The following is an 18734-nucleotide window of genomic DNA, read 5'->3' as shown; positions in this document are numbered from 1 at the left end:
TATAATTTCTGAGAGATTTACTTCATAAAATATATATCGTTATTTTATGTTCTTAGTAAAAATATTTCTCTCCTTAAATGTGTTTCTCCAGGCTCTGGGTCTGTACTGGGCTTGTCATAAGAGTTTCTGTAGCTCGCTGTGGTTTGTGGTGAGCTTTATGAACTGGATCGAGCTGGATTTCGCTCCAGTCTTAACGAGGTGACAGTGAACGCTTTCCTCCTTCCCTTACTGGTCCTAAAAAAACCTTTTAAGGACTTATGGAGAGCTGTCTGTAAGGATGTTAAAACATCACTTAACAAATCAATCCCTTCATTTGCATGCCAAGAATAAAGTCAAGTGTGAGCACAGACATGTTACCGATGGTGTGTGTGCAACTAAACACATGCATGAAAAATGTCAGTACGTGTGTGTGTTTGTTGATTGATAACAGATGAATAAAGCTAACACATGTCAGTTCTGCATGTGTTAAGTGTGTTAAAGAATCATGCTGATCAAAAGATTCTGGAAACCACATTAAGTGTGTATGCAAAAGAGGAAAAAACTTTTACACGAGAAGAAATTTGAATCCAGATCCACTGCACCCCTGGGCACTAATTTAAACAATTACTACTATTACTATTGTTGTGTCTTAATATATTTGTATTGTGTTTTTACCGACACAAATATAACAATCAAACGTCTTTTCAAAAACACCAGTGGATTTCAAACAGAGGTGGGGGCGAGAAAGAACAAATTTATAAAGTAGAACAATGCCAAGTGAAAATAATGTACCTGAAGAAATATTCTGATTCTTTTCGGCTTCGTTCCCTTACAGTTGTTATCATATTCTTCTTTCAGCTGTTCCCTCTTCAGGGTCTCCACAGCGAGTCATCCTCCTCCATCTCACTCTGTCCTCTGCATCCTCTGTCCTCACTCCAGCTAACTCCATGTCCTCTCTAACTGCATTCATATATCTTCTCTTTGTCTTTTTCCTGGTAGCAGCATTTCTAAAATCTTTCTACCAATACACCCACTGTCCCTCCTCTGGACATGTCCAAACCATCTCAGTCTGGCCTCTCTCACTTTATCTCCCAGTTGTTCAACCTGTGTTGTACCTAGGCCTGTCGCAATAAACAAATCAATCACATGATAAACGAAAATTATCAACCTCATTTTCATTTATCGGCTTTATCGTTTCTTCGTGTCTCTCTCTTTCTGAAGACACTGGATGACAAAAAGCTCAACTCCAGTGCTCTTCACTGACACCTCCCTTTCTCTTTTCTCTTTAAAATCCATTTTAACTGTCCAAAATCACATTTTTGGATCGTTAAAAGCAGCTAAGTTGAGAAGATAAGCTAAGAGCTAAGCTAACAGGCTGACCTCGGGGAAAAAACCTTTGTCTTGTCGAAGCTCCAAAATTCACAGTTGAAACCCGTGCCTTCATGTAAAAAGTTGTTTTTCCTCTACAAAAAAAAGCTGAAAATTTGTTTAATGATTTTTTATTAAAAGCTTTGTGTGAAAAATGGTATGCTTAAGAGCTCAAACCACACCGAGCGGCCGTCATTTTGAGAACCGAAAAGAGACAGCCCATGTCACATCAAGGGGCCTCCCTCCCATTTTTCTTAGAGACACGCTGCTTGCTCCCTCAATATCCATCCTTTGGTTCAAACAGTCTTATACTGCCATCCGGTGGTTGAAAAAAGATACTACACGCAAAACAAATTAAACATTTCTTCTTAAATTTGACAATTACTAATTATTGTGAAATTTCAAACAATATAATCGTTTATTGCAATGATTTCTGAGACAATTAATCGCCCAGCAAAATGTATTATTGCGACAGGCCTAGCTGTACCACTGATGATCTCATTCCTAATCTTATCCATCCTTGTCACTTCTAAAGAGAACCTCAGCATCTTCATTTCTGCTGCTTCCAGTTCTTTCTCCTGTCTTTTTGTCAATGCCACGGTCTCAGTTTTATTATCGCGCTTTCACCTTTTTGTATCATCTGCATCAGGGCTATTCAACTACACTACTCAGGGGGCCACAGTTACTGAAAGCCAAGAGCTCAGGGGCCAGACATCCAGTCTTGTCTTTATTAAAGTTTGTTTCATGGTTTAAAATTTCGTTTTATTCAAACATGAACCCATCGGTGGGCCGAACTGAGCTCACCCGTGGGCCTGATTTGGCCCTTGGGCCACCAGTTGAATAGCCTTGATCTACATCTACTCATTCAGATACATTTTTAATGCTGCTTCTCTCTTTTCTATGCTAATTCTTCAAGCTATTTGACTTTTAGGACCAGTCTTCTGGAGCTGTTTTTGCCAAAAGTTGACAAGCACTCCGTTAAAGAACTCATTAGCTCATTGCAGATGAGATACTGATTTTATTTTTAAGCAGGCAGAGGAAGGCAAAGAGAACTGAGGCCTCAGTAAGGAAGAGAAAAGAAAAAAGTCAACAGATGACGTAAGGAATGAGATCCTTACGACGGGAATGCAGCTAACGAAGCGTTTCCTTTATTCTTGTATTTTCACAGACCAACTGAACCCCAGATGTGTGTGGTACTGCAGACCCACCCCCTTCGAACTCAGCTAATTAGAAAAGGTTGCAACTGTGAGAGCTTTGGCTAAGGTTCAATGGAGACACTCACAAGAAAGTGGAACCTGAGACTCCAAACCCCTAATTCTCTCCTCCCATCTTTCCATCTCTTGCTCACTTAAAGAGCAACGATATCATGTTCAGGAGTGAAAAGAAGTCAAATAAGCAGAAATTTTAAGAGAATCTTTTCAAAACATGCCATGGGGGATTTGGCTCAATTAACAGCAAAGATGTTCGAGTGAACAGTACTTGCTAAGAAGTAAATGAATAAAACAAATTATGTAGACTCAAAGTGAGGAAGAAAATTCAATTCAATTCAGTTTATTTAATTAGCGCCAACAGAAGACATCTCAGGGCACTGAACAGAAACACTTATACGCATTAAAAAGCTGTTAGACTCATGAATCCCTAGTCAGGATTATCAATGTAAAAATTACTGTGAAAAAAAAAAATCACTAATGTCACTTGGTTGTTGATATGTGCTACTGACTATCCATGCAGCTGATTTATTTCATGTTGCTGTGTTCATTCGTCCTCATCTGCTCACACAGACTCATGTTCGTGCTGCTGTTGTTTGGCACACTGTTTTTTACTAGTAGTGCTTAGTGTACCGGTACTCATAGCGCATTTCTTAGTTCATGTCTTGGATCTTATTACTGTTTTACTTTATAATTTGTATTTTTGTTGGATGTAACTGGGACCCTGTGTACATAGTTTCATTTCACTTCATGTACCACGTGTGATGTGAATGACAATAAAGAACCTTGAATCATTGAATTAAAAAGCCAATTATGGTAGTAAAAGTTATCCATCTAAGGAAGCCAGCAGATTGTGTTGAATCTTCACTTGGTCGCAGTCTCCCATCCTGAGCAAGCACAAACAGTGGAAAGGAAAATTCCCTTTTAACAGGAAGAAACCTTTAGCAGAACCAGGCTCAGGAACAGCGGCCATCTGCTTCGACCATCTCGATTTGGTAGGAACAAATACACAATGGCAGGTGAAGAAACACATGTTAAGATAGAAATAGTATAAAATAAAAACTATTCAATTTTAACAATTCATTTAAGGAAATTAGCTCAATTTGTCCTCTAGTAGTCTAAGCTAAAGGCAGCATAACAAGCCAACCCTAATTATAGGATTTATCAAAAAGTAAAGTGTTAAGCCCAGTCTTCAAACTGGACAATGTGTCAGCCTCACAGACAGAAACTGGAAGTTGGTTCCACAAGAGAGGAGCCTGATAACTGAAAGATCTTCCTCACATTCTGCTTTTGGAAACTCTAGGGACCACGAGTAAACCTGCAGTCTGAGAGCAAAGTGCTCCGTTAGGAAAATATGGAACAGTAAGATCTGTAATACAAGATGGAGCTAGGTTGTTGAGAACTTTGTAGGTTAGAAGTAAGATTTTGAATTCAATTCTGGATTTGACAAGGAGCCAGTGGAGAGAAGCTAAAACTGGAGAGATATGATCTCTCCTACTAACTCCAGTTAAGACTCTGGCAGCAGCATTTTGGATCAACTGAAGACTTTTTAAAGAAGTATTTGGACACCCAGATAATAAACCATTGCAATAGTCCAGTCTAGACGTGACAAATGCATGAACCAGTTTTTCTGCATCATTTTTAGATAAGATGTTTCTAATTTTAGTGATATTACGCAGGTGGAAGAAGGCAGTTCTAGTAATGTTTTTAATGTGGGGGATAAAAGACATGTCCTGATCAAAAATAACACCAAGATTTAAATTAAATATAATTTATAATAATATATTATTATATACAATATATTAATTATAATATAATATAAATTTGATGTATTATTAAACAAACAGAATGGTAAAAAAATAAAATAAATAAACTTTAGCTTTAGTTTATGTTCAAAATTAACAGCTACATGAAGAAGGATAATTCTGCAATAACAAGAACAGACAAAATCTTGCTTTGGTTTAATTTTTATTGTTTACAAAACTGCATACTTTTGTCCACTTGTGATCTGAAGAACTACTAACAAGCACCTACAGAAAAACATCAGTCACTCTATTTTGGAAGGCTTATTAAGCTAGCAAATATATCACCAGTGTGACAAGATGATAGTATCAATTGCACAATGGTTAAGTCAACAGTCTGAGCTGATTAAACATCAGTGACCAAGTCTTTAGCTCTGAATGAAGGAATATTTGGATAGCTGTTGAAAGAAGCATGATTGTCTCAAAAGATTATCGAGTTGGCTGGTAGACTGAAGAGCGGACATGATTAGGATGAATGTTTCAACTGGTCAGCTCGAGTGTAATTGGGCTTCAAAGAGACAATATAAAAATGTTGGAGCCTGGAGAGTTGCAGCTTATTGGCGTGTAAGTTCATGTATCTGTCCTATGAGTTGAATAGAAAAAAACTATCTGTTTTATTGAAGATGTTTCAATTCAATTCAAAAATACTTTATTAATCCCAGAGGGAAATTATATAACTTTCAACTCTCATCCAAAGGTCTTTTTATTAATTCTTAGGACTGTCACATTCTAGTTGACCAAAAATGCACATTAACATATTTGTTTTGTTGTTTGGGTTTTATTTCTAATTTTAACATTTAGTTGAAACATTATTAAAATCTGATCCAGATGCGCTCAGAATCAAAAATTTAAGCCATATTAAAAAAGATAAAACAACATAAATAATCAGGCATATGGGTAAAGATTCTTCAAGGGGTAATGGTGTTTATTTGTTCATTCTTCATTATCCTGTTCAGGGCACTGACTGGAATTAAAGTTTGAACCCATATGGATCCCAGAGGATGAAGCTGGAGGAGGAACAGTATCTCCACAGGATGGTCTGGGTACAAGTTTTTCAGTCCAGCCCCATACATATGGACAAATGCAATATTGCTATCTCACACACACACACACAAACACACACACACACACACGCACACATATAAACAAACCGGATTCCAAAAAAGTTGGGACACAAGTTGTGAATAAAAACTGAATGCAATGATGTGGAGATGGCAAATGTCAACATTTTATTCGTAATATAACATAGATGACAGATCAAAAGTTTAATCTGAGTAAATGTAACATTTTAAAGGAAAAATATGTTAATTCAAAATTTCACAGTGTCAACAAATCCCAAAAAAGTTGGGACAAGTAGCAATAAGTGGCTGGAAAAAGGAAATTGAGCATATAATGAACAGCTGGAAGACCAATTAACACTAATTAGGTCAATTGACAACATGATTGGGTATAAAAAGAGCTTCTCAGAGTGTCAGTGTCTCTCAGAAGCCAAGATGGTAAGAGGATCACCAATTCCACCATTTTTGCGCAGAAAGATAGTGCAGCAATACCAGAATGGTGTTACCCAGCGTAAAATAGCAAAGATTTAAAGTTATCATCATCAACCGTGCATAACATCATCAAAAGATTCAGAGAATCTGGAACAATCGCTGTGCGTAAGGGTCAAGGCCGTAAAACTCTACTGGATGCTCATGATCTCCGGGCCCTTAAACGTCACTGCACCTCAAACAGGAATGCCACTGTCAAGGAAATAACAGAATGGGCTCAGGAATACTTCCAGAAAGCATTGTCAGTGAACACAATCCACCGTGCCATCCGCCGTTGCCAGCTGAAACTCTACAGTGCAAAGAGGAAGCCATTTCTAAGCAAGCTCCACAAGCTCAGATGTTTGCACTGGGCCAGGGGTCATTTAAAATGGAGTGTGGCAAAATGGAAGACTGTTCTGTGGTCAGATGAGTCACGATTTGAAGTTCTTTATGGAACACTGGGACGCCATGTCATCCAGACCAGAGAGGACAAGGATGGCCCAAGTTGTTATCAACGTTCCGTTCAGAAGCCTGCATCACTGATGGTATGGGGTTGCATGAGCGCTTGTGGCATGGGCAGCTTGCATGTCTGGAAAGGCACCATTAATGCAGAGAACTTTGTTCAGGTTCTAGAACAACATATGCTCATACATATCTGCATATATTTACCTGCATATGTATGCATGTATCTTATCTCAGCTTTATAACTTGAACCCCACACTCACTGCTCTTCGAATTGAGAAAGCTTCTCGGATAAGAAGCGCAACGTCTTCTGTTACAAATAAAGTCCAGTTGTTTTTGTCTAGAACGTTTTGGAATGTGGCTGAGTGGTTAGAATAGTTGTACTCTAATGGGTGAGTTGGGGGTTCGATTCCACCATCAGTCACATTCTGAAGTGTCCCTAGGCAAGACACTGAGCCCCTCATTGCCTCCCATGTGTGTCCCATCTGTGTATGAATGTGATCTAAAGCTTTGATTAATCATTGCACAGAACTAGTAGAGTGCTGTATGAATGGGTAAATGCGGGCACAGATTGTAGTGTAAAGCGCTTTGAGTAACTTGATAAGATAGAAAAGTGTACAGTCCATTTGCTACTTACCATTTAAGAGTTAAAGCCCCACATCTCTAATGTGGAGACTGGTTCCAAAAAGAAAATGTGTCAGTTTTAATAAACTGGTTCCTGCTGGCTTCATTCCCAACAACAAGTCTGGAAGTAGCCACTTGGTCAGAGATTATGTTGATTTTTCAGGGAACCTGCAGTCTATTCCACTTGTTAGTCAGTTACATCTTGAGCTGGTTCAGAGTACATGGCAGAGTAAACACAGAGACAAGACAATCACCCATGGTTAGTTTGTATTGTTACCAACTTAGAATTAACCTGAAGTATTCAATTTTGGGGCTAATACAAACTTCATACTCAAAGGCCCAAGCCAACATCTCAATCAGAAACTGTTTTGCCGTGCCAGTGCCATATACCACATTTTTTACACGTATTTTTGCTCTTATGGTTATAGTCTAGCAATCTGGGCCTGAGTCTGATGCAAAAGAGCAACTCAGTTGAGTGTTGCTGAAGTATATGAAGGGTGTGGAGGGACTCAGGAAAAAGACGGACAATATTAGTGAGTGAGTACTGGAACAGTAGATCATCCCATTTCTCAGGCTCACATTAGCCTCCTACATTACATCACTGTAAAGGAGGTTAAAGAGATGAGGGGGAGGCAGACAAGAAGGGAGGAGAGACAACTCGTAAAACACTGAGCACACAGTAAACATGTCTGCCCTTATGCATGACAATACCCCTACAGTGAGCGCTGCCTGACACTAGCCAGATCCCCTCCTCATCATCTGTCTCACGTGGTAGTTCCCATCATACAACAAAGCTTTCTGTGGAAACACCAGGGGAATAGATTAGTGCTTGCCTAACATTGTAAGCTGTGTTTTGGTACACAAAGCCACTTTGGTCCAGACAACGTTAAAATTTTCACTCACTCAGTCATTCACAAGTGCACAAGTAGTTGCAGTGGTTTACCTCAGCTTACACATGAACTCTGCTGGGGCTACTGTGAGAAGAAGATGTATAGGCTTGTGGGAACCACCATATATAGGACCCAGCAGATCAGAGAAAAAAAGTTGGGATGAAAGATGAATGTAAACAGCCAACATTCATTGACTTGGTGTAGCTGGTGGCCTGGGTGGAAGATCTTTCAGATTGAAACATTTTTCTTCTGGATCTCCCTCAAATATGTTAGTGACTGGACCAATCCACATACTCCTGCTTTAATTATTTTTTTTTATAAATTAAACATCTTCTAATGGCTTGATGTCGTCCTGGTAAGACTCATGATCACTTAGTTTGCCAAAGCGTGAAAAGCTGTCATCATATAAAGCTGACAAAGTTCAGATACAGACTTCCAAGGAGGGTGTTAATATAAGAAGCTTGGGGGGTGACGGTAATTTAACTCCTTCTAATATGAACTTGTCTGTTAGCAGCCATGTAGGTGCACCTCTGCAGGAAGGATTACGGTGATGTCACCAACACTAACAGCTGTCAGGTCAAATGTGAGAACAGAATGGTATCACTGTTTAACACAAATAACCTCTGTGGGGGGGGGGGGGAGACTTTTGACATAAGTGAGTCAGCTTTGATCAGAGGGACAAAGAATCCACGACAATTAACTCACAATCAAAAGCCCTTAGACCGCTATTAAAATATTTAGATAGCCAAATAACTGTTTCTCCTTCTAAAGTTAACTGGGCTGGAAAGTATTTAATATTGCACACTCCGCCATTCTTAATTCATCTCAGATGGTTAAATAAGTTCTAACCTACCATCAGTATGTCAGTGGATTTTTAAGAGTTTAAACTCACATTGCTAACAAACATTTCCAGCATTCACCGTTTAGATTGTTAAAACTAAGTTATACTAGCTGCAACCAGACTGAGAGTCAGAATCCTGCAGATACTACTAATACTACTATTATTGATACAATAATATTAATTGCATATTATTATTATTACTACTACTACTACTACTACTACTACTACTACTGCTGCTGTTGTTAATAATAATGATAATAATGATAATAATAATAATAATAACAATAATAATAATAATAATATGGGGGAGAGGTGGGGCAGAGAGGTTAGAGAAGGTGAGCTTGTGATCGGAATGTTGCCGGTTCTACTTCCTGAACCGACAACACCAAAATGTGGGTGGGAAAAGTTAAACATCCACACCTGCCTCCACCCTCATTTGCCCCACCCTGGGGCCTTGAGCAAGGCCCTTAACCCCCACCATCTGCTCCCCTGGACACCCTAATGACAGCTCTCTGCTCCACGCAGAGGGCTGTGGTAGCTCAGTGTCTGTGGTTGTGTGAAGGGAATCTGGCGTAAAAACTAAGTATTCATGCGAGTTTGTTTGCTGTGGTGACCCCTGAGAAAGTGAAAGAAAATAACAACAACAACAACAACAACAACAACAACAACAACAACAACAACAACAACAATAATAATAATAATAATAATAATAATAATAATAATAATAATAATAATAATACATCTTAGAGTTGCATTTGGGCCTAATAAATCCAGCCCAGACCAAACCCGAAGTTTTTTCCCCCCGAGCCCTACCCAACGGATTACCAGTAATTTGAGGGCCAAACCTGAAAGAAAGTACAACTTTTTTTATTAAGCTTTTACTGCGTTTTTAATCAAATCAGTTTGACACGATAGTTTTAAAAACGTAATGAAAGGAAGATATAAGATTTATTTTTATTAACAAGTCACCAAATGGATATTAACATACAAAACGAATAGCCTAAAAATCATCTGTAAAGATCGGCTATTATACAGAAGAACAAAAATATTTTTAGAGCAACATTATTTGGAAAAATGTAGAACAAGTCTATTTTAATTGAACGCGCTGCGCTCTTCGGCTTTTGTAGATGCTGCTACTTCCTTCACCACAGAAGACAGCAGGTGTGGAGACGCACGCGGCCAGTGATCAGCCGATCCATCCATCCAGTCAGCCAGCCAGCCATGCATTCATCCATTAATTATCTTTACCCGCTTCTTCCTTTTCGGGTAGTGAGGGTTGCTGGTGCCCATGTCCAGCACTCACTGCGAAAGGTGGTGTACACCCTGGACAGGTCGCAAGTCCATTTCAACTGGTGAGTAAGCGGACGCTAGCGGCCGGTGACAGGTTGTCCATCTGAGCTTAACGCGACTTTTTAAACAGGCCAGTCAGATCTGCTTCCTCCTCTACAAGTAGATAAACACAATTTTATATTGTGCTTCATTATTTAGTTTCCTATATGATTTGCAAAACCACAGAAGCCTGAGCCCACGTGCGCAATTACTGCGCAATTACTGCGCGATGCGCTAGCAATCTCTTCCACAGTCTGATTAACTGCTGCACTGTTCTTTCTTTCTTAATCCTCTCATTTTATTTGTGCTATATGAGTCACAAAACCGCATCAAAACCCGAGACCGGCCCAGCCCGCACATTAATCACATTATAATGGGCCCGGACCGACCCGGATTAGAAATAACAGCTCTACTACAACTACTGATGATACTGCAGTTTGGCATAAACCAGTGTTTGATGATATTTTCTTATCCCATATTGCAGTGCAAACTTTTTGCCCATACGGTGCAGACGCAGTGTTTCTTAATGCTTAATCCTGAAGCACATCAATCAACCTTTATTTATACAGGTAAATCCCATTGAGCCTCGAGGACTCATTTACAAGAGAGACCTGATTTCAACAAAGAAAGATGACAACAATGGACAACAGCAACATCAATAAACAATGATAAAAAGTCATACTGCAGGTTTTTTTTTTTTTTTTTTTTTAACAGATAGGATGGCTAAAAGGAAAAAGTAACAAAAACAGCTAGATTCTAAGGCAAATGTAGAAAACTAAAAACAGGAACATGTCTGCATTGGTCCCTGCCAGGAGTCCAACAGATTCTTAAAGCCACTTAGAGAGGTCAAGGTCGAAAGCTTCAAATCTTTTTGTAAGATATTGCAGGAAACAGGAGCGGAGTAGGAGAAGGCCCTTTTGCCTAGTTCAGTCCTCATTGAGGGAACACTGCAGGTAATAATGTCCTGAGAGCGCACTCCGTAGCTGCACTCACGCAGAGACATGTAGGAGGAGATGTATGAAGGCAGCAGACCAAGGAGTGATTTAAAGATGAAAATGTACCAGTGAGAGAGTCTGCGTGAAGTTAATGATGTCCAGTTAACCAGTGAATACAGGGTGCAGTGGTGGGTACGATAATCACAGCCAGTTATGAATCTTTGTGCACCATGATAGACAGCATCCAACATCTGCAGGGTTCTTGTAGGAGCGTTCATGTAAATAATGTCACCGTAATCAATGGAGGGAAGGAAAGTCACAGATACAAGGCGTTTTCTAGCATTCAGGGTTAGACAGGATCTGTTTCTGAAAAAGAAACCCAGTTTAACTTTCAGTTTCTTTACCAAGTTTTCCACATGGAGCTTAAAAGAGAGATGTGAGTCGACCAAGATACCCAAATATTTACATACATTTATGGGCATTTCCATCAGACTACAAAACATGTGGAGCATTTAAGTCATGTATGCAAACTCATTTACATGGTTTGGTGAATTGCATTTCATGGCCAATTGTGATAATAATCCTAAAAATAAATGAATATGTAAATAAAAACAAATCACATTTCCTCAAGACCAAGTTGCTACATAAACCATGCAAACAAAACGTGTTAAGAAAAAGAGTCTATAATCAAATGTTTTGATCGGGATTGAGTTTGTCATCACACAGAAGTCAAAAAGGGTAGAAACATAACAGATTCTTGCATTTATATTTCATAATTCTCACTTTTACCAAGCCTTCTAGAAAAGTGCCATGTGGTGTGACTGGCTTCTATTGGCTCTGGAGAAGTGACATACTCACAGTGAGCGATAACCACGTGTAGAGTTTATTTGTAATTGACCCATTCTGACCAATCACTCAACTGAATCTGTCCAATAAAGAAGAGAAAGACACTTAGTTTGTCTTTGAGGGAATTACAGCTGATGTTCTTTTCTACTACACTTGCACAAGCTAAAGAAATTTTAAAAAGGCCAACAGTCAAATTTTGTCCATCTCTCCTATGTGTGTGGCTGGTAGCTCTGTCAACAGCATTACAAGAACTAGATGACTGAAATGAACCAAATGCCTGAGTAATGGAGCAAATGAGCACTGTAGAAGGGATATGGACTGAATCCACGTGAACAAATATGAGTTACGCTTGTTTCTAAGAACTTACTGAACTGAGTCAAGTTTCATGTATCGGTAAATAACATTTGGAAAAAAAAAGTAGATTTTGTCATAAAGTTAAGAAAAAAAAAAACTTGGCTTTGTCAGGAATGCAGTAAAGCATTGACTGCCTTTTTATGAGTGTACGGTACTTTTTATGCCTTTCAATTGTCCCATGGGGATGATCAAAGCTATTTGAATTTAACTGAGCAGATAGACTGGCATCCTGTGATGGACTTGCAACCTGTCCAGGGTGTACCCCGCCTCTCGCACAACGACTGCTGGATATGAGCCCCAGTGACTCCTGTAATCTGGAAAGGAAGAAGTGCGTGAAAATAATGGATGGATGTTGAATAATGCTTCCAGAAGACAGTGATGAACTAGAATGGACTTTACAGTTGAAATACCATAATTTTAAATTGTGCTTAAGTTAAAATGTGTAAATTACTGCATACTTTTTACTCTTTGTCTATATTATGCAATTTAAAACAGTAGCAGACAGAATCAGCAAGAAAGGCTACCACATGTCAGCCGTTTCATTGAAAACCTGAGCCATGACAGTGCTGGTAAATTTACCCATGATCACCTGCTGTTGCATTAGTGGTTTGCAGACCTGAGACGTGAGATGTGGTCATATATAGTGGAATGTCAGAGAACCTGACGGTGCTCTGAGAAATGTAGTTATCTGGGGGAGGAGAGATCAAGTTCTTAACCTCTTTTCTGACCTTCTGGTAAAGACAACAAGCAGCTCCTGATCTCTGCGGCATGCCGCCTCAAGATCGCTGCGTCTTTGTGTGTATGTGTGAGTGAGAGCCAGAGAAAGACAGATGTGGAAATTAGGATTCTGCTTTAACAAATAAGCATCTACTGTAAGAACTTCAGCGTGGTTGGGATGCATGTTTCCCTAAAAGCACTGAGGTGCTTCTTTAACGATTGCATCGCATATCTAACCCTCTGCATTTCAGACTTGTATGTTGTGAAGTGCAGCTTTCAATCTTGAGTCTCGAGTACACTTATCACCTGCCACCAAAAGGTAAGATTTTTGCCTATACTTTTGTGTTTTCGGTAGTCTGTCTTGTTAGCAAAATATCTTTAGAAAAATCACTACAGAAAGTCACAGAAAGTAATCAGTGGGTGTACATATACACACGTGATTAACCTTTGGAGTCAATTTGATTCAAGACGTGCACCACAACCAAACGCCTTTGCAAACAGAAAAGGATTTAACTCGTTCAATTTTACAGATACTGAGCTCAAATTTGATCTGGTAGCAGCTGAGATCTCCTGAACATACTCTGAGTGTGAAAAGATTGCATGAGATCTTTCTATATTGTGCAAGATTGTACAAAACTATTTTTTCAAGGTGGGATCAAAGTGTCTATCTGCATTACTCTACATAGACTTTTTTAGTTTAAAATTTGGAACAAAAAATGGAGGGCAACGTGTTTGTTCATGGATTGCTAGGCCTTTAACAGTAAGTTGTCATGCAAAACATTTCCTGATAAGTATACAGAAACTACAACATGTCCACCAGCAGAACAGTATCAACTGGGCTACAGGTTCGATGCAATGTTTATATCTTCTCCAAGATTTCTTTTTATTACCAGCTATGCAACTCTCCTCACAACAACAAAAACAAGCTGCCGTTTCACACAGCAGTGCAATCCTTTACCGAGAGAGGCTTTTAATGGCCTCTCCAGATTGAGACCTAATTAGCTGTTAATCATTTAAGGCTCATAACCAGAGTGGAGACAGCAGGCGTGTGTGTGTTCGTTAGCAAGTGCGCATTAGCGTGTGTTTGCGCATTCTGTCCTGTTGTCTATCCTGATGTTGTGAAGCCATTAGCAGCAGAATTGCTAAAGAGAGCCAAACAGCCCATTAACTCCTTCACTCTTCCTCTCCTCCCTCCGCCGCGCTCATCTCTTTCCCAATAGCACCACAGTTGCCAGCTGACACCCTCTAATGTCAGCTATCTGTCATGACCAGAGACCTGTCCACCCACACATCCCTCCCCGGCCAAGTTTGTTTATAATCTGGAATACTCTACGACTCAGTCTCTTAAAAGGGTAAAAATAAAGTGTAGCGAGGTAGAGAATTTAAATTGGGCAAATTCTAAAAATAAATTTAAAACAAATTGTAAAACTTTTCATGTGTTGGCACTCACTCTTAGTCTAATGAATAATATATATATATATATATATATATATATATATATATATATATATGAGCCTGACAATATATCAGTAGGGCTGATATAGGCGTTTGGGGACATATCATATCGATGATAACTGTCCCATTATGCGCTGACAAACATTGGGAACGATTCGTGTCCTTACTTGCCAAAGGCGTAATTGCACAAAGTATCCGGCAGAGGGAACATGCGGACTACTTTCAAGTCATGGCCGTTCACTTTAACTTTCACTTTCAGCACAGCAGAAGCAGGGAACAATAATGTCTAACGTATTTTGCTGAACAGGGCATGGTAAGTTTAATGTAACTGATCTGTAAAATAAAATACAAATCTACAATAATAAATTCTCTTCAATCCTCCAACCTACTTCTCATTACTCAAGTTAGCAAGCTAACATTTACATTACCTAGCATAGGCTACTGCATTGTAAAACTTTAGCCAGAACAATATATCCAACATAGCGTTAAATTTATATCAGTGATAGTAATGTTAACTTTGTCGCCCTCAATGAAATTCAATGTTTGTCTGAAATCTTTACTTTGCTGGAAAAAAACAACAAAAAAACGCTGCTGCGGTCAATGCTAATTAGGCCCTCAACATAAATGACTGTGTAAACAATGAACAGGGAAGTTAGTTTTTATGTTTAAATTATATTTGATTTGATAACTTTATGGTGACTAGTGGAAGATAGAAAATGTGAACGCACATTAGGAAGACTGTTTTGAGACCTCAAGTGTTAAAACAGGTCTAAAAGTAGCTGTTTACTTACTGTATTGTTCAGACTACAAGGAGCACCAGATTATAAGGCGCAATATCAACGAAGGGGTATGTTTTCATACATAAGTTGCACCGGATTATAAGGTTCAAGGATTCAAGGTCCTTTATTCGTCATTCTTTGTTTTGTTAATTATTTTTTATTAGTTTGATTTTGTTTCTTTATTCTTCATTTGTCGTTCTTTATTTATCATGTCATATTGTCATAAGGCACATTAAGCAAAACAAACATTTTGATAGATTGTTGAGCGCTGTGTACCACATAAAATCGGTTTTAGGTCAGCAAGCACAACTAGATTTAATACATAAGGCGCACCAGATTATAAGGCTCACTGTTGATTTTTGAGAAAATTTAAGGATTTTAAGTGCACCTTATAGTCCAAAAAATACAGTAGGTTCTTGGAGGTGGTTAAAGAAATTATTATTTTTTTTTTTCAGCTATTATTTCGTCTATTGGCGTTAGCCTTCTCCTCCCCTCCTTCTCGGCGATAGCCAAAAGTTCCATATCGGTCGGGCTCTACATCTATATATTTTTACTATACAGTATTATAAACTCACTGTGGCCTCATACTATATGCGCATGTGATTGGGAACCTTATCCACACAAAATAAACCCATTGTTCTTCTGAGCTTGTTATGTTTCTGATCAACTACACCTGCCCGATGAGCTCAGCTGAACGCTAGATTACATCAAAAGTGTTATGAGATTTTAGACTAAAACAATGGTAAAATATAAAAATAAACATAGAAAAAGGCACATTTGCAACTATAGAATATACTTCATTCTTAATGGGTGTTTTTTTTATATATTTTTTAAAATAAAAATATTTATATTTTAACAAAATTAATAATTTCTGTAAATTAATGTGTTGCTTTTTTAAATATCCTTATATGCCAGTCAACAGGCAAAAATCCAAGGAAGTACAAAATAAAAAATAAAAATTAAACTATATTTTTTTATGTGAATACATGATTAATGAATATATTTCAACAACCATCAAACTAATAATTATTACACAACTTCCTAACTTCTCCACAGAGAGTGTAAAGCGTGTTTGTCAGTACAAAAAAACCCAAAAGTGTTCAGTGCCTTAAACACAGCAAGCCATGACACATCCACACTGACAGCCGTGCAGAGGCAGACTGCATGATTAATGACAGAGGCCTGGTCATATCAGGAGGCTGCTTAACAAAACCCAACAAACAACTGCACAGGTCAACGAGCTCACCCAGTCACATCAGCACCCATTACTGCCGTGGGCACACACTAAACTGCTGCTGCTGCCCAAAAAACTTCAATGAAGAGGAAATCAGAAATTTGAAACCTTAACAACAAAGTTCATGCTCAATAATCCTGAACCTTAACCTTTTTATACTTTCAGGTCGTTTTCACACCTGATAGTCCGGTAGACTCGATTCGGGACCAATACTCATGAGCTTTTGTTTACATTTGAGCTGGTGAGTTTGCATTCACACTGCACTGTGCAGTCGAGTCAACCTGTTGAACCAACCTATTCCCCCGCTCGCCTGTGGGGGCGCTGCAACTAGAACTACTGAAAAACGACACAAAAACCTCTGAAGACACGTCTTCTTCCTCTTCTGTAAATAAAAATAAAAACGAAGTGGCATCAAGTTTTAGCAGTTTTATGAGTTATATTTTGTCATTTTTCAAAAATGGACTTAGCATGAGCAGAAGATGAGACAGAAGACCATGGAGAATATTGTTTTTCACACAAGGCAGCTGACGGCTCCATATAAGGTAAGAGAAATGTGTGTTTGTTTACCCTGCGGAGCGGGGCCCGGTCTGTTTACATTCACACTGCACTCGAACCGTGCTGGAGTTCGCTTCTACCGGACCGAGACCTAGGTTTTAGCCCGGGCCAGAGTTCGCCTTTTTGTTCCGTGACAGAGTCCGATGGTGTGTTCACACCTCCCTAAACGAACTGGACTTTCTAGGAAAACGAGCTAGAGTTCGATTAAAGCGGACTAAACAGGGCTGGTGTGAATGCACCCTTAAAAGACTTTCCATCACAAACAGGACCAACCTGCAATAAAAGTGTTAAAACAACTTAATTCAAAAAAAGACTAAAAATAATGGGCAACTTTAACAAAAAAAAACAGGTAATTCTATCCCAGGCTTTATAATTTTCAAAAGCAAAGCAAGGCAATTTGACTTTGTTGCCTCAGTTTGCCCTGCCTAGCATGCGTGTGCAAGTGTCTTACCTGTCGATTAATCTGCACAAACTCTTCTGGGTTTTTGGCCCAAGGTGGAAGTTCCACATCAGACACCACAGTGCCATCTTCCATCACTCCCAGGTTGTAACTGTTGGCGTTTACAAACATCTCAGGCAGATAGAAGAACTCTGGAATGAGTTCCTGAGACGAGAGAGCAGAGTCACACTAGAGTGAGATTACGCAGCGCTTACTTTCAACACAACAAACAAGTCAATGAGCCTGTCTCTGAACTGAGTCACAACCTGAAACAGTTATTGTAAAGAATACATATACCACATTTGAGATGAGATAATGTTTTTTTTTTTTTTTGTAAAGGTTTTCATTAGTTGTCAGTTATAATCATTAACTTTGAAATAAATGAACATTTGAAATATATCAGTTTGTGTGTAATGAATGACTATAATATATAAGTTTCACTTTTTGAATGGAATTACTGAAATAAATTGACTTTTTCATGATATTCTAATTTTATGACCAGCACCTGCACTTGGCCCAAAAAAACTTGCCATAAAAAAAAAAAGGCACACATTTATATTTTGTTGGACTGCCTTTTTGATTAGGACATGCATTCACTGTGGCATTGTGTCGATAAGCTTCTGCAATGTCACAAGATCCATTTCATCCAGTGTTGCATACATTTTTCACCAAGATCTTGCATTGATGACTTGGCATTAGGCATGATGGGTGCATCACTTCACCTGCCTCTCTTCTTACCCTGATGTGTCTATCACTCTGGAACAGGGTAAATCTGGACTCATCAGACCACATGACCTTCTTCCATTGCTCCAGAGTCCAATCTTTATGCTCCCTAACAAATTGAAGCCTTTTTTTTTGCCAGTTAGCCTCACTGATGAGTGGTTTTCTTGAGGCTACACAGCTGTTCAGTCCCAATCCCTTGAGTTCCCTTCACATTGCGCGTGTGGAAATGCTCTTACTTTCACTATTAAATATAGCCCTGAGTGCTACTGTTGTTTTTCTTTGATTTGATTTCACCAAACCTTTAAGTGATCGCTGATCACGATCTTTCAGGATTTTTTTCTTGACACATTACTTCCTCGAAGATGATGGGTCCCCATTATCCATCCAGTTTTTAATAATGCGTTGGACAGTTCTTAACCCAATTTTAATATTTTCTGCCAACTCCTTTGATGTTTTCCCTGCTTGATGCCAATGATTTGAACCTTCTCAAATAGACTTACATCTTTTCCATGACCATGTGATGTGTCTTTCAACATGGTTGTTTAAGAAAGATAATTGCCCAAGCCTATTTGATTAGTTAAATCCAGGTGGCAACTATATATATATATATACATGTGTGTGCATATGTTTAGTTGCCTCCCAAAGAGTGGCCATATAGATATATATAG

The 18734-nt window shown here is 38.8% G+C and overlaps 1 protein-coding gene across 1 annotated transcript in view; it reads right to left on the bottom strand.

Annotated features, from left to right (window-relative positions):
* lrba (LPS responsive beige-like anchor protein) overlaps window positions 1–18734 on the bottom strand; it is a 312704-nt gene that overhangs the window by 60966 nt on the left and 233004 nt on the right. The window contains exon 45 of the mRNA XM_037689844.1: window positions 17356–17508. Coding sequence (XP_037545772.1) covers window positions 17356–17508 — 153 coding nt within the window. The remainder of the gene's footprint in view (window positions 1–17355; window positions 17509–18734) is intronic.

The sequence above is a fragment of the Nematolebias whitei genome, chromosome 16 (genome assembly GCF_014905685.2).
Source record: "Nematolebias whitei isolate Nwh7 chromosome 16, NemWhi1, whole genome shotgun sequence".
Lineage (NCBI taxonomy): Eukaryota > Metazoa > Chordata > Actinopteri > Cyprinodontiformes > Rivulidae > Nematolebias > Nematolebias whitei.
Note: the sequence above shows the minus strand (reverse complement) of the source record. Positions and strands in the feature narration are given on the sequence as shown.